General features: G+C 39.9%; 1 protein-coding gene and 1 long non-coding RNA gene across 5 annotated transcripts in view; one reads left to right on the top strand and one right to left on the bottom strand.

Annotated features, from left to right (window-relative positions):
* The window catches only part of LOC144687719 (uncharacterized), a 71693-nt gene that overhangs the window by 14570 nt on the left and 37541 nt on the right, over window positions 1-19582 (bottom strand). The window lies entirely within an intron of this gene.
* tmem120b (transmembrane protein 120B) overlaps window positions 1-19582 on the top strand; it is an 80767-nt gene that overhangs the window by 30129 nt on the left and 31056 nt on the right. For 3 of the 4 annotated variants that reach the window (XM_078554157.1, XM_078554154.1, XM_078554153.1), the window contains exons 3-7: window positions 1203-1319; window positions 2154-2312; window positions 11002-11061; window positions 14472-14564; window positions 18518-18607. In XM_078554157.1, the coding sequence (XP_078410283.1) occupies window positions 1291-1319; window positions 2154-2312; window positions 11002-11061; window positions 14472-14564; window positions 18518-18607 (431 nt within the window). In that variant the 5' untranslated portion in view covers window positions 1203-1290. The remainder of the gene's footprint in view (window positions 1-1202; window positions 1320-2153; window positions 2313-11001; window positions 11062-14471; window positions 14565-18517; window positions 18608-19582) is intronic. The other variant, XM_078554155.1, reaches the window with a different exon arrangement.

Here is a 19582-nt window from a genome sequence, read left to right as displayed (position 1 = left end):
CTGACCTCTGGCAAAAAAGGGAATTACAAAATCTTTCACTGCATTTAAAGAGCTCATCAGACATGAACATTTTTCTTTATTCAATGAGATGTTATACTGTAATTGGCTTTAAAATGCAAAATGTTGCAACACCCGTCATTGCAAAAAAAAAAGTCTCAACACATGAATTTTCCTTAATAATGCAACATCATCATATTGAGAATGAAAAATGCAGTCATTGATATTCATTAGCCAAAGTACTTTTAGGAAATAGACTCAAAGCAACCTTTTGGTTAATAGGTATTCTAAAATTAATTTGACAACTTGCCCCTGCTGCTAATTCAAACTGCTACATTTAGGTTTATAATGAGTTCTTTGTTAGGGTGGTGGGTGTTGGGAAGAGGGGCTGCTGAGTGACTGGGAGTTGGGAAGAGGGGCTGCTGAGTGAGTGGGAGGGGGTTGGGAAGAGGGGCGTGTGTGTGTTGGCTCAAACCTACATAATGTACTTTGTAAAAATGTTATTTTATATACTTAGATTTTCATATTTCAATGGTTTATTATTGTATGTTGATATATAATGTGCAAACTTTAATTATATACCATGCTGCTTTATTGCTGTTTTGCTTTTGCTGGCATCTAGGGTCATGTTAATTTTTGAGGGTTTTTTTTCTATATTCATTCATGGGATGTGGGTACCACTGGCAAGGCCAGCATTTGTTACCCATTCTCAATTGCCCTTGAGAAGGTGGTGGCAGTGGTGAGTTAAAATAGGTCACTTTGGAAAATAGTTTGCGAAGCACCTCCATAGTCCTTTGCTTCGCTTCGAGTGTATATTATCCAGCAAAGTCATGTTCTGTTGTTGGTATGGACTTTATCCTGTATTACGTGCACTAACTACATTGAATGCTGAAATACTGAGGTCGCTTCAGTGGTTTGAAACAAATGCATTGGTCCATCTTGATGGTAAAAGAAGGTAAACAAAGGGAAAACAAATGTTGAAGTATAATAATTCACCTAGAAGCGTTTGCATTTCACTACAGGTCATAACTGCTATAATTACACAATTTCTGTCACCAAAAAATTTCAGACTTTTTTGTCTTCGGCCACTTTCATCTCTGTAGACAGCTAGAAACAGTACACATTTGTTGTTACATTGTATCTCTGTTTTCTTTTATCAGGATGAGGGCTAAGATGTTCAACAGCTTAAATTGTTTTTCACACAGGTATAAACATTCAGCTAATGGAGAAGAATCTGAAGTCATACAGAAATTCAACAATGACATCAAAGAGCGGCGCAATATTTTCTTTGAGATGGAAGCATTTTTGCCTAAGAAGAATGGGTATGTTTTTTCCCTTTTTTTAACAAGCTTATGTAAACATAAACTTGTTAGAAACAGAGTATTGACAGTATGGGCTTGCATCTGTTTCTCCCCAAAGAATCCCAGCTTTTAATTAAGCTATTAAGAGGAGATAACACTTCTTCATAGGGAGGAAGGCTTCAGTCAATAGTAACCTGAACTTATTTTGTATTTATTGATTGAAATTTTATGCTCAAGGTGAAATATGTTAGCAGCATTTCCCTTTTTGGGCACAGAGTGGCAGCAACTATCAGACCCAGGTCATATATGGCACCAATTAAATGCAGAACAAAACTCATCTTGCCCAATAATGAGCCGCAAACTCAGAAGGTCAGCTAGTATTGTACAGAATGTGACATTTTTCTTTTTGCACATCAGCCAACCTTGGTAGATATTCTGAACAAGTTTCCAAATCCTGACAAATTAAATGCATTTTTATACTGTGGCTGACATCCACTGGCGGCTTCCAAGATGAATTATATAGGATGCTTAAGCTAAAAGGAGGGAACTTTTCATCTTTTTGTCTGTCTGCATCCAACCTAGGTCCCAGCAGTGACACACCATTACGCTATCCCTTTGTAGCTCCTATCCCAGCCAAGATTTAGCAATCTTGTTTCTTAAGGGACAACCAACAGGAATTTAAATTTGGTTTTCCAGCTGAACATGATATTCTTGTGTTTTAATTTTTGGATGGAGTTACCTCCTTCCTTTCAACAAAAATGAGTTCTCAACACTTAACCTTGATTAGTGAATTTGAAACTGAAATTATGGAGAAATAAAAACTATTTTTCTTTGGATTTTCTCCCTTTCTGAAAGGCGCAACTCTCACTGTAAAGTAGTTCGACAACAACTGGCAAATACCGTATATAGCACCTGTTATGATATGGCAGGTGGTAATTGCCAGGCTGATCAAATCCCAAAGGAAAACGTCAAGCTATCGCAAGGATTTGCAATTTGTATTTTTATTACGAGAAGGTATGTGTACTGAAGTCGGAAGTAAAGATTCCACTACCGCTTTTGGAGATTTTAAATATTAAAATATAACATTTATTAACAAAAGAAAAGAAAACTTAAATACACAAGATTACAATTACATTTAAATTTAGTCTTACGCCATTTACCAAAAGGTTTCTACTTAGCTTGACTCACAAATAAACACCCTTTTTCAGGCAACAGTCCCTGTAGATGCTTAATCTATTAAAAAATCCAGTAATATTACTGCAGGGTACCCACTGTTTCTATAGGGGAGGTATTTTGCAGGCTTTTCTCTCCCTCTCACTCGACAATGGAAATCCAAGGCTTCTCTCAAAACCTTGCTTTCTGGAACAAAAAAAAATTATCTGGGGTGGCTAGAGGCTGCTTATTTCACAGGTTTGCCCTATCTTAAAGATGTCACATGACTACACCTTTCGTACAGCTTTCAATCTTTCTTTAAATATATATTTTCTCTTTCATCTTTAAACCCATTGTTATTAGCTTTCTTTGGAAGTTACCTATTCCAGAATATAAAAATCTTTCATGTTGTCTTTGTGGCCATTACTCTCGGGAAAAATAAACTTAATAACTTTGTTTTATTCATTTATGATCTTTGCCGGTTGTAAAAATTCCTTTATTTCCCTTTGAAATTCAACAGTTAAAAATTCAACCCCTCATTTATCTCCTAATACAGATGCCTATTCATGTTGTATTTACTTGTATCCCATCTTAGCTTGTTCATCTCCACTTCAAAATGCCTGCTTTTACACCTTTGATGATTTAAACCTTGCAGTTTGACTGTCTTTAGTTTAATTAAATTAGTCTCTCTCTCTCTCTCTCTCTCTCTCTCTCTCTCTCTCTCTCTCTCTCTCTCTCTCATTCTCTCCCACACACACACTCCCCACAAGCCTGCTTCACAGTATCCCACAGTAATATTTGGAAAAAATTATATTTTCTTTACACATCTTTAACATAAAGAAACTTCCCAGTATACTTCATGAATATATGGAAGGAAATAGGACCACCAGCTAAGGAAGAAAATATTCAAAGAGGTGGCCAAAATCTTGGTTAAAAAGTGGGCTTTGAGAAGGTCCTTTAAAAGTTGGAGAGAGGCAGAGATATTTAAGGACAGACCTCTAAATAATAAAGTTGGGGAACTGATAGCTCTGTCACTGCTAATAGGGTGAAAGGAAGGTGGATGCATAAAAAAGTCAGTCAGATTAAGAGAGTAATGAAGAGGGCTGGAGGTAACTGCAGAGATGAGGTGAGACATGGCCACCGATGGATTTATAGGCATGTTGAAGTAGGTCATCTTGGTGATGGTTAGAATATGGGGTTTGAGGCTCAGCTTGGGATTGAACAGGGTGCTAAGGTTCTAAATTGTCTGGTTATGCTTGAGATAACCTCAATTCCCTTTTCAGGAAACTATCTGGACATGTGTGAAAGCTGATGCTGTGCCTGCAGATGATGTCAACAAGAGCAGGTTGCAGTTAAGAAAGGACCAGGAAAAGGAAAGATGATGGTGAGGGAGAGGGAAGAGAATATATTCATGGAGATTCACTGGCTGCTTTTACATAGATACAACTGGAACCAAGCACAGCCATTCCCATAGTGTGACAGAGGCAGATGCATTGGTGGAAAATGGCATGACTAACCTATCAAATGCAAAAGAAAGATTGAGGAGGAATAATGTGCCACGGTTGCAGAGAATATTGTTCATGACTTTGGTGTAAGCAATTTTGGCCCTGTAAGAAGGGTGGACACTGGACTGGAGAGATTTGAATAGGATATTTTGGCAGAGATAGGCACAGAGCTGAGAAGCAACACATTGAAGGACCTTGGGTGCCAGTGGTAGTACTCTTGCCCCTGTCAGAAGGCCCTGGGTTCCCGTTGAGAGATTTGAACACAATTTTGGCTGACACCAGTCTAGGATGGAGGAACTGTGGTAAGACAATAAAAGCTACATTCTGATTGCCCTAAAAGGCCCCATGACACTATATGAAGAAGAACTAGGGAGTTCCAAAGGTATTCTGACTAATATTTATCTCTCAGCCAACATCACTAAAGTAGATTATCTGATTATTAATATCAGTGGTGTTGGTGAAACCTCACTGTATACAAATTGGTTGTTGCATGTTCCTACAACAGTGACTGCATTAAAAAATGTATTACATTGGCTGTGGAGCACTTTGGGATGTCCTTTTTGGAGGAGTGCTAACGTTGCACCTTTGTTAATAAAGGGAATAGACCGAATAATTACAGGCCAGTCAGTCTAACCTCAGTAGTGGGTAAATTATTGGAATCAATTCTGAAAAACAGGATAAACTGTCACTGAGGCACAGATCAATCAAGGATAGTCAACATGGATTTGTTAAGGAAGATAGTGTCTAACTAACTTGATTGAATTTTTTGAGGAAATAATAAGGAGTATAGTGTAGTAGATGTGGTCTTCATGGATTTTAGCGAGACTTTTACAAGGTCCCACGTGGCAGACTAGGTGAACAAGTAAAAGCCTATGGGATCCAGGGGAATGTAGCAAGCTGGATACAAAATTGGCTAGGTGGCAGGAAACAAAGGGTAATTGAAGGGTGTTTTTGTGACTGGAAGGCTGTTTCCAGTGGGGTTCTGCAGGGCTCAGTACCAGGTCCCCTGGTTTTTGTAGTATACATTAACAATTTGAATGTAAATTTAGGGAGAATAATAAGAAGTTTGCAAATGACACAAAAATTGGCCATGTGGTTGATAGCAAGGAGGATAGCTTAGACTGCAGGAGGATATTGATGGACTGGGCAGGGGGGCCAGAACAGTGACAAATGAATGTAAACCTGGGGAAGTGTGAGGTGATTCATTTGGGGAGGTCAAACAAGGCAAATGAATACACAATTAATGGGAGAATACTAAGAGATGTAGAGGAAGTGAGGGACCTTGGAGTGAATGTTCACAGATCCATGAAGGTAGCAGGACAGGGTGATAAGGTGGTTAAGAAAGCTGTGGAATGCTTTCCTTTATTAGCCAAGGTACAGAATATAAGAGCAGGGAGGTTATGTTGGAACTGTATAAATCATTAGTTAGGCAGAGCACAGTGTGCAGTTCTGGTCACCTCATTACAGAAAGGAGGTAATTGCACTAGAGAGGATACAGAGGAGATTTACAAGGATGTTGCCAGGACTGGAAAATTGCAGCTATCAGGAAAGATTAGATAGGTTGGGGTTGTTCTCCTTGGAACAGAGGAGGCTGAGGGGAGATTTGGTTGAGATGTACAAAATTATGAAGGGCCTGGATAGAGTGGATGGGAAGGACCTATTTACTTTAGCAGAGAGGTCAGTGACTAGGGGGTATAGATCTAAAGTGGTTGGTAGAAAGCTTCAAGAGGAGGTAAGGAAATTTCTTTTCACCAAGAGAGTGGTAGGGCTCTGGAACTCAGGGTAGCAGAGGCAGAAACCCTCAGACCATTTAAAAGGTGTCTGGATTATGCACTTCAAGGGCTGTAACCTGCAGGGCTACAGACCAAATGCTGGAAAGTGGCATGAGACTGGATGGCTCGATTTTTCAGCTGGCAGACACAATGGGTCAAGTGGCTTCTTTCTGTGCTGTAAACTTTTAATATGTCTTGAGGTTATGAAAGGCACTATATAAATGCAAGTTCTGCCTTTCATTTTCACCATAACGAAATGGAGATAGGAAACGTGGTGATAATTGGAGAGGATGGAGGGTTAGTTTTTGAGACGGGATGAAGTTTTGAAGGGAATGGGGGACGGGTACCTGGGAAAAGTGAAGAATATTAGCAGGCGCAGGAACCAGGAAGGTGAGTTGAATGGGGGGGGGGAAGTGAGAGTGCAGGACAATATGAACTCTCGCACCAGGAACACTCTAGGTTATCGTTCCAGTAGTCCAAACCTGAATAGTAAATTTTTTTAAAAATTCATTCATTCACGGGATATGGGCTTCGCTGGCTCGGCCAGCATTTATTGCCCATTCCTTGTTGCCCTTGAGAAGGCAGTGGTGAGCTGCCTTCTTGAACAGCTGCAGTCCATGTGGTGTAGGTACACCCACAGTACTGTTAGGAAGGGAGTTCCAGGAATTTGACCCAGTGACAGTGAAGGAACAGTGATATATTTCCAAGTCAGGATGGTGAGTGACTTGGAGGGAAACTTCTAGGTGGTGGTGTTCCCATCTATCTGCTGCCCTTGTCCTTCTAGGTGGTAGTGGTTGTGGGTTTGGAAGGTGCTGTCTAAGGAGCCTTGGAGAATTCCTGCGGTGCATTTTCTATATGGTACACACTGCTACTGTGCGTCAGTGATGGAGGGAGTGAATGTTTGTGGATGTGCCAATCAAGCGGACTGCTTAGTCCTGGACGGTGTCCAGCTTCTTCAGTGATGTAGGAGCTGCACTCATCTAGGCAAGTGGGGAGTATTCCATCACATCCCTGACTTGTGCCTTGTAGATGGTGGACAGGCTTTGGGGGAGTCCGGAGGCAAGTTACTCATCGCAGGATTCCTAGCCTCTGACCTGCTCTTGTAGCCGCAGTATTTTTATGACTAGTCCTGTTCAGTTTCTGGTCAGTGGTAACCCTCAGGATGTTGATAGCGGGGTATTCGGTGATGGTAATGCCATTGAACATCAAGGGGCGATGGTTGGATTCTCTCTTGTTGGAGATGGTCAATGCCTGACGTGTGTGGCATGAATGTTACTTGCCAATTGTCAGTCCAAGCCTGGATATTGTCCAGGTCTTGCTGCATTTGGACATGGACTGCTTCAGTATCTGAGGAGTCGTGAATGGTGCTGAACATTGTGCAATCATCAGCGAACATCCCCATTTCTGACCCTATAAAGGAAGGAAGGTCATTGAAGCAGCTGAAGATGGTTGGGCGTAGGACACTACCCTGAGGAACTCCTGCAGTGATGTCCTGAAGCTGAGATGACCAACAACCACAACTATCTTCCTTTGTGCTTAGTATGACTACAACCAGCAGAGAGTTTTCCCCCTGATTCCCATTAACTCCAGTTTTGTTAGGGCTCCTTGATGCCACACTCGGTCAAATGCGGCCTTGATGTCAAGGGCAATCACTCTCACATCACCTCGGGAGTTCAGCTCTTTTGTCCATGTTTGAACCAAGGCTGTAATGAGGTCAGGAGCTGAGTGGCCCTGGTGGAACCCAAACTGGGCATCAGTGAGCAGGTTATTGCTAAGCAAGTCCCGCTTGATAGCACTGTTGATGACCCCTTCCATTTCTTTACTGATGATGGAGAGTAGACTGATGGGGTGGTAATTGGCCGGGTTGGATTTGTCCTGCTTTTTGTGTACAGGACATACCTGGGAAATTTTCCACATAGCCGGGTAGATGCCAGTGTTGTAGTTGAACTGGAACAGCTTGGCTAGGGGCATGGCAAGCTCTGGAGCACAAGACTTTAGTGCTATTGCTGGAATGTTGTCAGGGTCCATAGCCTTTGCAGTATCCAGTGCCTTCAGCCGTTTCTTGATATCATGTGGAGTGAATCAAATTGGCTGAAGACTGGCATCCGTGATGCTGGGGACCTCTGGAGGAGGCCGAGATGAATCATCCACTCAGCACTTCTGGCTGAAAATCGTTGCGAATGCTTTAGCCTTATCTTTTGCACTGCTGTTCTGGACTCCTCCATCATTGAGGATGGGGATATTTGTGGAGCCACCTCCTGCGTGAGTTGTTTAATTGTCTACCACCATTCACGACTGGATGTCACAGGACCGTGGAATTTAGATCTGATCCATTGGTTGTGGGATCGCTTAGCTCTGTCTATCACTTGCTGCTTCTGCTGTTTGGCAAGCAAGTAATCCTGTTTAAAAGCTTCATCAGGGGGTTGACGCCTCATTTTTAGGTATGCCTGGTGCTGCTCCTGGCATGCCCTCCTGCACTCTTCATTGAACCAGAGTTGATCCCCTGGCTTCATGGTAATGGTAGAGTGAGGGATATGCCAGGCCATGAAGTTACAGATTGTGTTCGAGTACAATTCTGCTGATGCTGACGGCCCACAGCACCTCATGGATGCCCAGTCTTAAGTTGCTAGATCTATTCGAAATCTATCCCATTTAGCACGGTGGTAGTGCCACACAACACGATGGAGGGTATCCTCAATTTGAAGGCGGGACTTCGTCACCACAATGACTGTGCGGTGGTCAGTTCTACCGATACTGTCATGGACAGATGCATTCGCGGCAGACAGGGTGGTGTGGATGAGGTCAAGTATGTTTTTCCCTTTTGTTGGTCGCCTCACCACCTGCTGCAGACCTAGTCTAGCAGCTATGTCATTTAGGACTTGGTCAGCTCGGTCAGTAGTGGTGCAACCGAGCTACGCTTGATGATGGCTATTGAAATCCCCCACCCAGAGTACATTCTGTGCCCTTGCCACCCTCAGTGCTTCCTCCAAGTGATGTTCAACATAGAGGAGCACTGATTCATCAGCTGAGGGAGAATGGCACGTGGTAATCAGCAGGAGGTTTCCTGACCCATGTTTGACCTGATGCCAGGAGACGTCATGGGGTCCGGAGCTAATGTTGAGGACTCCCAGGGCAACTCCCTCCCGACTGTATACCACTGTGCCGCCAGCTCTGCTGGGTCTGTCCTGCTGGTGGGATAGGACATACCCTGGGATGATGATGGTGATGGTGGAGTCTGGGACATTATCTGTAAGGTATGATTCCATGAGGATGACTGTCAGGCTGTTGCTTGACTAGTCTGTGAGACAGCTCTCCCAATTTGGCACTAGCCCTCAGATGTTAGTAAAGAGGACTTTGCAGGGTCGACAGGCACCATTGTCATTTCCGGTGCTTAGGTCAACGCCGGGTGATCTGTCCGGCTTCATTCCTTTTTTGTGTCTTTTTGTGGTTTATTATAACTGAGTGGCTTGCTAGGGTCTGTGGGTTTGGAGTCACATGTAGGCCAGACCATTGGACTTTAAATTCCAAATTTTTATTGAATTCAAATTCCACCATCTGCCGTTATCCTGGGTCTCTGGATTACTAGTCCAGCGACAATACCACTACACCATCGCCTCCCCCAATTGGCATGGACTTGCCTCTAAGGAGAACCATGATCAAGTCCATTTCTGTTCTCAAACCAATATGCACATATACATGTATCCACACATACAAATTTCCACCAAGATCACCAAATAGTCATTGCAAATAGGATTACTTTGTTTCCTTACTGGCCTGGCTATAGTGAGGATAATTTTAACACTCGATCGCCATATAGTTGAGAATTGTTGACTTATAATATGTCGGCAGTTAAACTTGAATCCCCCTCTTTATGATTTCCTTTCACACTATGTGGTGTTTTTAGCCATTAGAGTAACGTAAAACAATTTTAATGTGCAGGTATCAAAGCCACCCTTCAAAAAAGCTAATGGGAGGAAGTTGTAAAATAAGCTTTTACTTTAATTACATCATCCAGTTTGTGATAATTTGTAAAATGCTTTGATAACTTCTCAAAATCTATATTAGAATGGAAATTTCACAAAAATCCCATATTTCTGATCCATTCTAATTTACCAACTGTCACTAACTGGAATGAATAAAGAGGATTCAGTTTTACTTCCAAAGATGTTTCTTTCCAGAATTAATCTCACTAGCACAAGGTACATTATTTTCTAGGAATTTTAATTGATAAGTTCAGTCTGACTATGTTCTTTTTACCCAAGTTGTGTAATGTCAGGAAGATATAATAATTTTCATAATGTTATTGGAATTTATTACAAAGTAAAGTAATAGTGGAGTGTGTGCCTGTGGGTGGGTGTGTGACTTAATTGAATTAAAGGCAGCTGGCCTGAAGGCTTTGATGTAACAAGATAAGCTAGGTTTGAAATGTTAAGTAGGTAAACATTGGTGTCAAGGGAACACTTGCATCTTTAAATAAATCAGACTAGATTGATTTCAAAGGAGGGAGTGAAATATTACACCAAGCCAGGAGGAGTTAAGAAACAGTGTGTTTACTTTTCCCAAACCTTACTGGTAAAATTGGTACTATGAGAACTTTTTATTATTAGAAAGGTAAAATCCAAAGACATAGTGAAACAATAGAAATTTGCATTCAAGGGGGAAATATGGATAAAGAAGAGCAGGCTGTGCACAAGGGAAGGCATTCTAAGATCTAACAGGTGTGAAAAGCCTTCAGCATCAACACCTCAAGCTGCTGTCTACAAAGAACTGAAGTAAAGAAAACTCACTTTGAATTGGAATGTTCAGAGTATCATGTTTCTTTGCCTGGGTCTTTTAAAATCTGTGTCTTGCTGTTGCCTTAACCAAAGTGTAACTGAGAGTTAGATTAACTAGGGGATTCCGAAGTTATCATAGTAGTAATTTGTAGATCTGTGTGTGTACTTAAAATCTTTTCTTCTATTAATAAAGGTTTAATTTCGTTTTCTAAGAAGCCTATAACGCTCGGTGGTCTTATTACAACTGAATTCAAGGCACGCATCTTGAAATTTATACAAATTGCAAAACAGTTGTGGCAGTTGTTTCAAGTTTCCCTTTGGGATTTAAGCAGCTCAGCATTTGCCATAACATGTAAATTCATATTTTCTTCATCATGGGTTTGATGTAAGATAAATTTAGCTCCAATTTTTGCTGTCTGTGTTAATGCTGATATTCAAATAGAATATTTGAAAGTCAGTTAAACCCTGCATGTTTTAATGTTTTTTTTCCTTCTTTCAGGCTATACTTAAACCTGGTGCTTGGAAATGTGAATGTAACGCTTCTCAGCAAGCAGGCTAAGTAATACCAATTTGCTTCTCGGCCTGTGTTTCATAACTATATTTCAGCAAGTTTTCCAATGCCTTTGATCGCTTACTTTGCTTCTCTGATAGCTTTGCAAAAGAGAGAAAGAGTTTTTAAATATTTTTCTTTCTTCCCTTTCGTGAAGGTTCTAACTTCTCCCAGAGTATGATTCCATGGCTGCCGGCAACACCCTGGCATTTTGTCCAAGAAGCCATTCTTCATGTGGGAATTTAGTGTATATCAACAGAATATTTAACTGTTGTAGGCATCACAGTTGAACCCAGCCCTGTTCTTACCTGACATGCGTACTTGCACTTTCTAACTGTATAGTGATCATGAGTAAGAACTCTGATCTATTTCCCTGTGCCCTACGACCCCAGAGATTCTAAGGCCAATTATAGTGTTCCAACTACTTCACCAATGAAATCAGATTACTCAGCACAGAGACCAGGAATCAAACCTGCTATCTTTTGGTATGTTTGGCTTAAATGATACTCCTTTAAGTGTTAGGTCATCTGAAGAATTCCTTTCATTTGTACCAAATCAATGTTTCGTGAATCACCACAGTTACCAGCCACATTGAACACTCTTTAGTTTTCACTTCAATAGTTACTTTATGTTACTGGGGTTTTTTAAAATTATACTGCCCGTTTACGTTAGTTATGTTTACAACCCTTTCCCCTTGTCATTCCTTCTGTACCAAGCACCAGTTCTGGTTGAGAGACAGGAAGTACAACATGTTTGCTGTTGTTCATCACTTAGTTAGTAAAATTCTGTAAGAAGTCCAGTGAACATAAATTAAAACTATGGCCAAGGCTCTTGCTTTTTTTTCCCCCTGATGAAAGGTGCCATGTGACATCCGGAAGGCTGCCTAGTATGCTTCTGAACTGGATTAAGCACATAATTTCCTGGACTCCCCGCAGTAACATCTGTAACATTTCATTATGTCAGGCTCTGAAGTTTTCTCCTAACTGAAGCCTATTGGTACATTCCACTGAGCTGATGGCAGGGAAATCAAAGCCATTCAAAGTAGCAATTGAGCAATTTGAATAAAATCTTATACCCTTTGAGACTGAGGAAGAAGAGATTTGCTTGAAATTTTATCTGCATTCCTGGCTTGCTGGTGGACATACCAACAGCATTCTCCACATACCCATAAGCCAACCATCTGGAGGATACCCCAGGCAATAACATCATGGGCGAAAACAGCATTATACCCTAGCACCACTGCCACTCACTGCATCAGTGTCCAATCTTGTTCCCTATATATGCCACTCCATAAAGTTCATTCTGTGTTGGCTCTGTTTTACCTGTGAAAACAACGGTGAAACTGATGGTGCTCACATTATTTATGTACAATTCCTATAGAAACTTCAGCTAAAGAGCAGATGCGGGTTAAATGTGAATATCCAGATTTACTGTCCAAGCTGCACTGTTCTTTTTATTAGCTTCGTGAAAACAACATCTCATTGTCTGGCCCACCATTGAATGGCAGAAGTTACTGTGTTTGCACGGTAGATACAAAACATACTCGCCATTAAGTTAAGCCTTGACTGTTCCAGTTTAAGTATCCTTTTAATGAAGTGATGTTAATTACCATCAAAGAACCTCTCTGGCATTGAAAATGATATATTACAAGTGTGGAGTCTCATTTTAATTGTTGACTCTTTTAAAATGTAAAATTTATTTTCTTTTACATTTCCTTTCTGTCTCTATCTCTCATTCTGTACCTGATTTGACATTGCATTCACCTGCTTTAATTTACACTTCTTTCCCAGTCCTTTTGCTGTTAAATTCACAATCTTTTAATCTAATTGGATAGGAGATATGCATTGCTTACACAGTTCACTCAGGTCCCAGGTGTCCTGTTGCTATCACTGTGATGTTATCAGCTCGTTCTTTCACCAACTTGTCACGTAAAAATTTAAAAACCAACGTACAAGGGCATGTCTAACAGGCACCAATACAAGAGCAAAATATTGCAGTGGTGGAAATCTGAAATAAAAACAGAAAATACTGGAAATATTTAGAAGGTCTGACAACATCTGTGGATAGAAAAACAGAGTTAATGTTTTGGGTCGTGCTTTTCATTAGAACTCCTGATGACTTCTGGTGTAAGGACCTGAAATGTTAACTCTGGGCTGGCATAATCCTTGGAGAAAGAAACGATGTTATCTGTAAACCTCGAGGCTGTGCAGCAACCCAAAAGTCCTTGTGCAGGTTGTGCGCAAGCCAGCCTCTTAAGCTACCGCACATGCAAGGCCACACGGCACACTTAAATAAATCGCCTCCCCACTCCAAAAAAAAAAATTAGAGGAAACCTCCAGCCAGATATAGTGAGTATTTCCAGCATTTTCTGTTTTCATAACAGCAGAGAGCATTAGATGCCCTGCTACAACAAAATTTGGCACATAGTTGCTAACACATGTATATTGTAAAATATCAATTTATTATGACTACAATTACAATTTTATGATGACTCAAAACTATCAGAAATGTTAAACATATGCCTGTTTGTAGTTTACCATTTTAAAAATGACTACTTCCTGGATGGAAAGCACCTATATACTTGTTTCTTCTGCGCTGGATAACTTTTACTTTTGAGTTTTCCTCTATATTAGTTAACGCCACAATTCTTTAGTTTGCTCTAAATTTGCCTCTGTTGCGAAAAGATTGGTTACTTCCAGATAGCTCCTCCTGTTGCCCACTCACTCAGAGGCACAGTGTACCCTCTTTCCTGTAGGAGGATAGTCTAGCTTTACTTGCTACAATTCACGTTGGAAAGTGAGAAGAATGGGAGTAGAGTGAACACTCTAATCATTTTCAGATGGCACCAAGTGTTAATGCTATAACCTATCACCATTCCCCTTTTTTTGTCATCATACTTTGTATTTATCCACATGGTTTATGAATAAAATGTACATTATGCATTTCGAAAATATACTGAATAAAAGCATGGACGGTCACTGCAGGCTACAGTTAAATCGAAGCCAGGATTTATTACTGTACAAAGATTTAAATGAATGAGAACTTGTGAAAATTTGAGATCAGATACTCCTTAAACATTCGCAAATCAATAAATACTGAAGACATCGTGCAATTATTCCTGTGCTCCAAAGATCTGAGATACTGCTGCTGATTGGATTTCATTGATTCAATGGATGCTCATTTTTGCCACTAGATAGTTGCTTTTGGATTTAATACAATATCTATCTGAAACCATTAATATTTGAGAAATACTAATTGAGTTTGCTTTGTCATGTGAATGTCTGCCCTGTCATGTGAATGTCTGCAAGCTAGGATTTGAAGAACAATTCTAAAACTGAAAGGCGAAGATGTGAAATGTTTTGTTCTATTCCATTTGTAAGAAAAGGCCTAACTATTTGTTTCCAATAATGTTTTCACAGGTTTGCTTATAAAGATGAATATGAAAAATTCAAACTTTATCTGACCATCATCTTGTTACTTGGTGCGATATCTTGCATGTTTCTGCTGAATAGGTAAAGGTTTTTTTTTTAATCTAACCTTCAATTGGAAGGATAATTGCAATATTACATTTAAATTAAAACTGAATTATTGAAACGCCAAAGTTCATGTGGTACTAAAAATTGGGTTTGAAACAGTTCAGTCATGTTGGACATTGCCAAGCAGGCTGTTCTGTATAAATATTTCCCTTTTGCTTTTACACAACCAGGAAGTCATTTATACAACTAGGTAGAACCAAAGATTGATAGTACTGGGAAAATGTTAATTTGGACCCAGTGTCAGCTTTCTGCCTTTCATATTTCTCCCTTTCATATGCCCCAACAATGTGCTTTATCTCCAACTGCAAAGGAGAATCCTAAATTGCACAGTTGAGTTTTATTTGCATTCTTATGGCATCCTGGCCATTTTTGGTGGGACCTCCTGGTTTAGTTACAATTGGCAACAAACGACACTATGACCTGATGTCCATAAAGAACCATATTATGACTCTTCAAATTTATTCTATTCACGACCCTTGAAACTGCCAGACAGAGAAAAATTGCATTGCAACAGTCTGGAATAGATTTTAGCTAAAGCTCCTGCATTGAAGTGACATGGTTTCAACTCAATCCACAGCAGCACAGTGTAGATTTTACATTGAGCATTTCTATTTCTGTGACAGTTTTTATTGTATGCTTTTGCTTTTATGTATAAAATCGAATCTGTTACAGGGAAATTATTCTGTTGTATCGTTTTCTATGTAAATGTTTTCCTAATTATATAAGTAACTTGATAAAAGGAAGGGGCAGTGTTTATACAGAACAGCCCTCTGGGCAGTGTCCAAAATAACTGATTTGTTCTGAGTCCATATTTCTCAATGCATGAGTTTTGATGATTAAATAATTCAGCTGTAATTTAAACTTCTCAGAGCTAATAGTAAATTTTGACAGGGGTAGAAAACTGTCAGTGAAAGATCAATAGCGTGTTATACACGCTGCACAATTTTTCCTTTGCATTTAAGTCAATGGGAAGGAAAATTTGGCATGGCATTTAATGGGCAGTCAATTTGCAGCCATCCGTTTACTGCCTGTCCTGGGTTGAAAATTATGTTTAAATGCTTCTTAAAGTGGCATGATTTATCTGGATGACTTAGTGTAAAAAGCCTTGTTTACTGTACTGAGCTATACAGAGCTGTGCTGTGCTAGCTGATGTGATCCAGGATACCAGTGGGCAGACTAAAATTGGTCTCAGTGTTCTGGCAACAGAAAGGACGGCTGTTATTCCGACTGCATAGGGAAATGCGTGCATGGATGTGAGGTGTTAATGGGATTCGGGCTTGGCTGTGCTGCGCGCCAAAAATATACACAAACAGGCATGAATGCATCTAATTGTTGAGTTCATTCATAAAGGTTTGCAACTTCAAGGAACCAGAGGGGTACTATTGCTCTTTGAACTGCAGCCCAGAAAGAGTAGCTCAGTCTTTAGAGCCTGAGACAGTTGAAAACTGTTAAGCAAATGATTGCTTTCCAATTGCGTCTCTCCCCCGCCCCCCCCTCACCACCAAACCATCATCTCCCCTTGCCAATTGAGAAAACCAAGCACCTTTCACCATGCAGCGCCAGACGCTGTCTGATGCACAGAATAAGCTTGTGGTGATTACTAGTCTAGTTTTTGCTCCTTTCTGGTGGATAAGAACAGATCAGGCCTCTAATGCCACATCCCAGTGAAGATGTACTTGGGGAAAAAAAACTCCTGAAGAGGAGAACACATTTGGACATGAGAATAGATAAATTCTATTTTGTAGTACAGTAGAATGATACAGCACAGAAAGAGACCATATGCCCCTCCTGGCTCTGTGAAAGAGCTATACAATTAGGCTAAATACCCTGCATTTTTCCCATGCCCCTTCAGGTTTTTCCCTGAGTTTATCTTTCTCTCCTTTTCAAACAAGACTGCAACATTTGCAACCCTCTAATCCCATGCCTAAGAAAGGTTGTGGCCAGAGTCTGTGTAATTTCCACCCTTATTTCCCTCACCAACTTTGGTTGCACCCCATCCAAACCAGGTGACTTTTCTGCATTGAGCGCTGCAATTTTTTTAGTGCACCTACTTTTTTTATCCTATCTAATTTCTCTACTACCCTCCCCCTTACTGTAACATTGACAGCATACATTTCTTGAGACAGATACAAAGTACTCATTTAGTACCTCAGCCATGCCCTCGACCTCCACAAGAAGTTCTCCTTTTTGATCCTGTGTTGGCCCTACCCTTCTACTTTTTGTAAACACATAGATTTATAAAGGCTTCTGATTCCCTTTTATGCTTCCCACTAATTTTCATACAATTTTTTGCCCCTTTTTGTTTTTTTTGGTTCTTTCCTGTACTTGCTGTACTCAGCATGGTTTTTCACTGCATTATGAACCTGACATTGTGCCAACTACTTTTTTTTTCTCATTCTATGATTTTTTGCATTAAATAGCATTTGGTGTCTGAGTACTATGGTAAATTCTTACTTTTTTTGGTATTACGTCACTGACTGTAAAGTCTGAGTATCAACATGACATCTCCTGGTGTTTTGCAGTGTAATTGCATTTGATATGCAGGACTAAAACAAGGTCATCAAGGTCATGACAGGACATTAAACAAAGAAGCTACATTGTTTTTCTTGTTTTAAGGAATATTTGAGTTGGAGGACAAACTACAAATAGCAAGCGAGAAGTAAAATGAACTGAAAGTAAAATGGCACAGGTGTGATTGAATACTGCAGTTGAAATAGAATGAAGTAAATGTTCAAATTCACAGAAAAATTAAATCTAAAATAATATTGAAAAGGGTCCTTTTAGGAAATAGGAAAAATGGCACATGCACGATCCAAAAGCAAGCAAAGAGTGAGTTAGACCAACTAATACATCAGCACAATTCAAAGTCAAGCCTTAGCTTTCAACATTTGAAGAAAAATGTTTGTGGACACATTTCAAAGATGATAAAGTAATTCATTAGACAAATTTAATGATGCAATTGCAAGTCATGCACCAACTGTTCGATATGAGTGCAATTCATTGGATCACTGGGGAAAGTTTTTTTTAAATTCTCCCTAACAGCACTGTGGGTGTACCTACACCTCAGGGACTGCAGCGGTTCAAGAAGGCAGCTCACCACCACCTCTCAAGGGCAATTAGGGATGGGCACTAAATGCTAGCCTAGCCAGTGAAGCACACATCCTGTAAATGATTTTTTAAAAAATTGCTCCTTTTTTAAACATGTTGCTGTTGCTAATAACCTGTTGCATACTATTTTTAAAATTTAATTGTGAATTTTATTTATGCTGACTACTTGCTAGTTGATAATATTTAGCCACTAAGTGCAGTGATTTCTTTTTTCTTTTGGAGATTTATAAATATGAAATTAAGCTAATCAGATGAAAGCATGACACAATGTATATGTGTTGCATGCAGATGGACCATTTTTATATTACTAGCAAGTGTCCCATACGTCCTCAATAGTCACATCAAGCACCATGGGGCGTTTTATTACATTAAAGGCGCTATATAAATATAAGTTGTTATTTAGGATTCCCTCTGCACAATAACCCAAAGGTCCCCACGCAGGCTATGCACAAATTAGCACCTTTTAAATTACCACACATGAAGTTGCCCAAAAATTTAAAAGGACCACACACTTGAAGGAAATTGCTCATGCACTAAAAAAAATTAGAGGGACAATTGGTCCCATTGCGCACAAAGCTAATCCAGTTGTGTACCATGTACTCCAATGGTAATAGGGTAAGGTTGCTGCATGGAAGACAGAAATAGATATCGACAACTACCTGTGCTTGTACAGACCATAAAATTGTTCATTTTCTTTAAATAAAAATACACCTTTTAATTGTACAGGCTTTGAAATCAGTAAGGAACTCTACTACTGTGAACTCCATCTTGGTTCAGTTACTCTTTTTGTCATAAATTTTATTTTTTGTCTTTGTTACCAGGGTAATTGACGAAATCTTTAATTTCCTGTTGGTCTGGTATTACTGCACGTTAACAATAAGGGAGAGTGTTCTTATCAGCAATGGATCAAGGTAATAGCTGTTATGATACTTTTTTCTTACTACCTTGAACTATTATTGCGAGTAGCTTTACATTATATCATATATCAAATATTTTAGTTTGTTTTAGTAATAACGCTGTAGTACAAGCTTGACAGCTACAGGTTAACTCTGCTTTCTTATTTAAAATTGATAATGTTAGAGAATCATTATTTAAAGTGACTGTTTAAAAACATGTATTTACAGCCGCCATGCATGGTACTATAGTTCCTACCCTACCCATACTAGAAAGCTAGCTCAACATTATGTAAACTAAGGAAAAAGGATTGTTGCAGCATCTAACCTTCAGAATGTATGTGAATAGTGCTTCCAAAGACTGATCCTACCATGTCACTTTATTGATTTGACTCACCAGTCCAATTCTGTATAGATAAGGTGCTGTGTCCTCCACCCACCCTATCCCACCCATGCCCCCACCTTTCTGTACCAGTCCCTGATGTAATGGTGTTAACCAGGGTGACCTCATATTCCAGAGCAGGTAAGCATCATATCCAAAACAAAGTCTACACTGTGATACCATTGATGCAACAACTCATATCTAATAATGAGATGTGGATTGAAGAAGCTGAGGCACACATTTGTCAGGGTGTTGCACAGGTGCTTATCTTTTATTACACATGGACCTTAAGGATCCAGCAATGTAGCCAATGTTTTGCTGGAACAATGTAGGGTTCTTTTGTGTCCCTGCAAACACAACAAACTTGTACAGTTATCTGAACAATTGTTCATGATCTTAATTCACATCTTTGCATCTGGAAAGGGCCTTTCTGACACTTCTGCTGTAATTCAGCATAATAGCTGCAGAAACCCTTGGCAAAATGGTCTAAACAACATCTAAGCAATTTTTTTGGTCTCTGCAGCTCTTCTGCTGAAGCGAGTAAGACAGTCTTGGAGGAAGTTCATCCCCTTAGATGACAACCTACAGATAATAAATGACCTTGCTTTTAT

This window comes from Cetorhinus maximus, chromosome 12 (genome assembly GCF_964194155.1).
Source record: "Cetorhinus maximus chromosome 12, sCetMax3.hap1.1, whole genome shotgun sequence".
NCBI classification, from domain to species: Eukaryota; Metazoa; Chordata; class Chondrichthyes; order Lamniformes; family Cetorhinidae; genus Cetorhinus; species Cetorhinus maximus.
The sequence above is the reverse complement of the archived record's forward strand: the minus strand, read 5'-3'. Positions and strand labels throughout refer to the sequence as shown.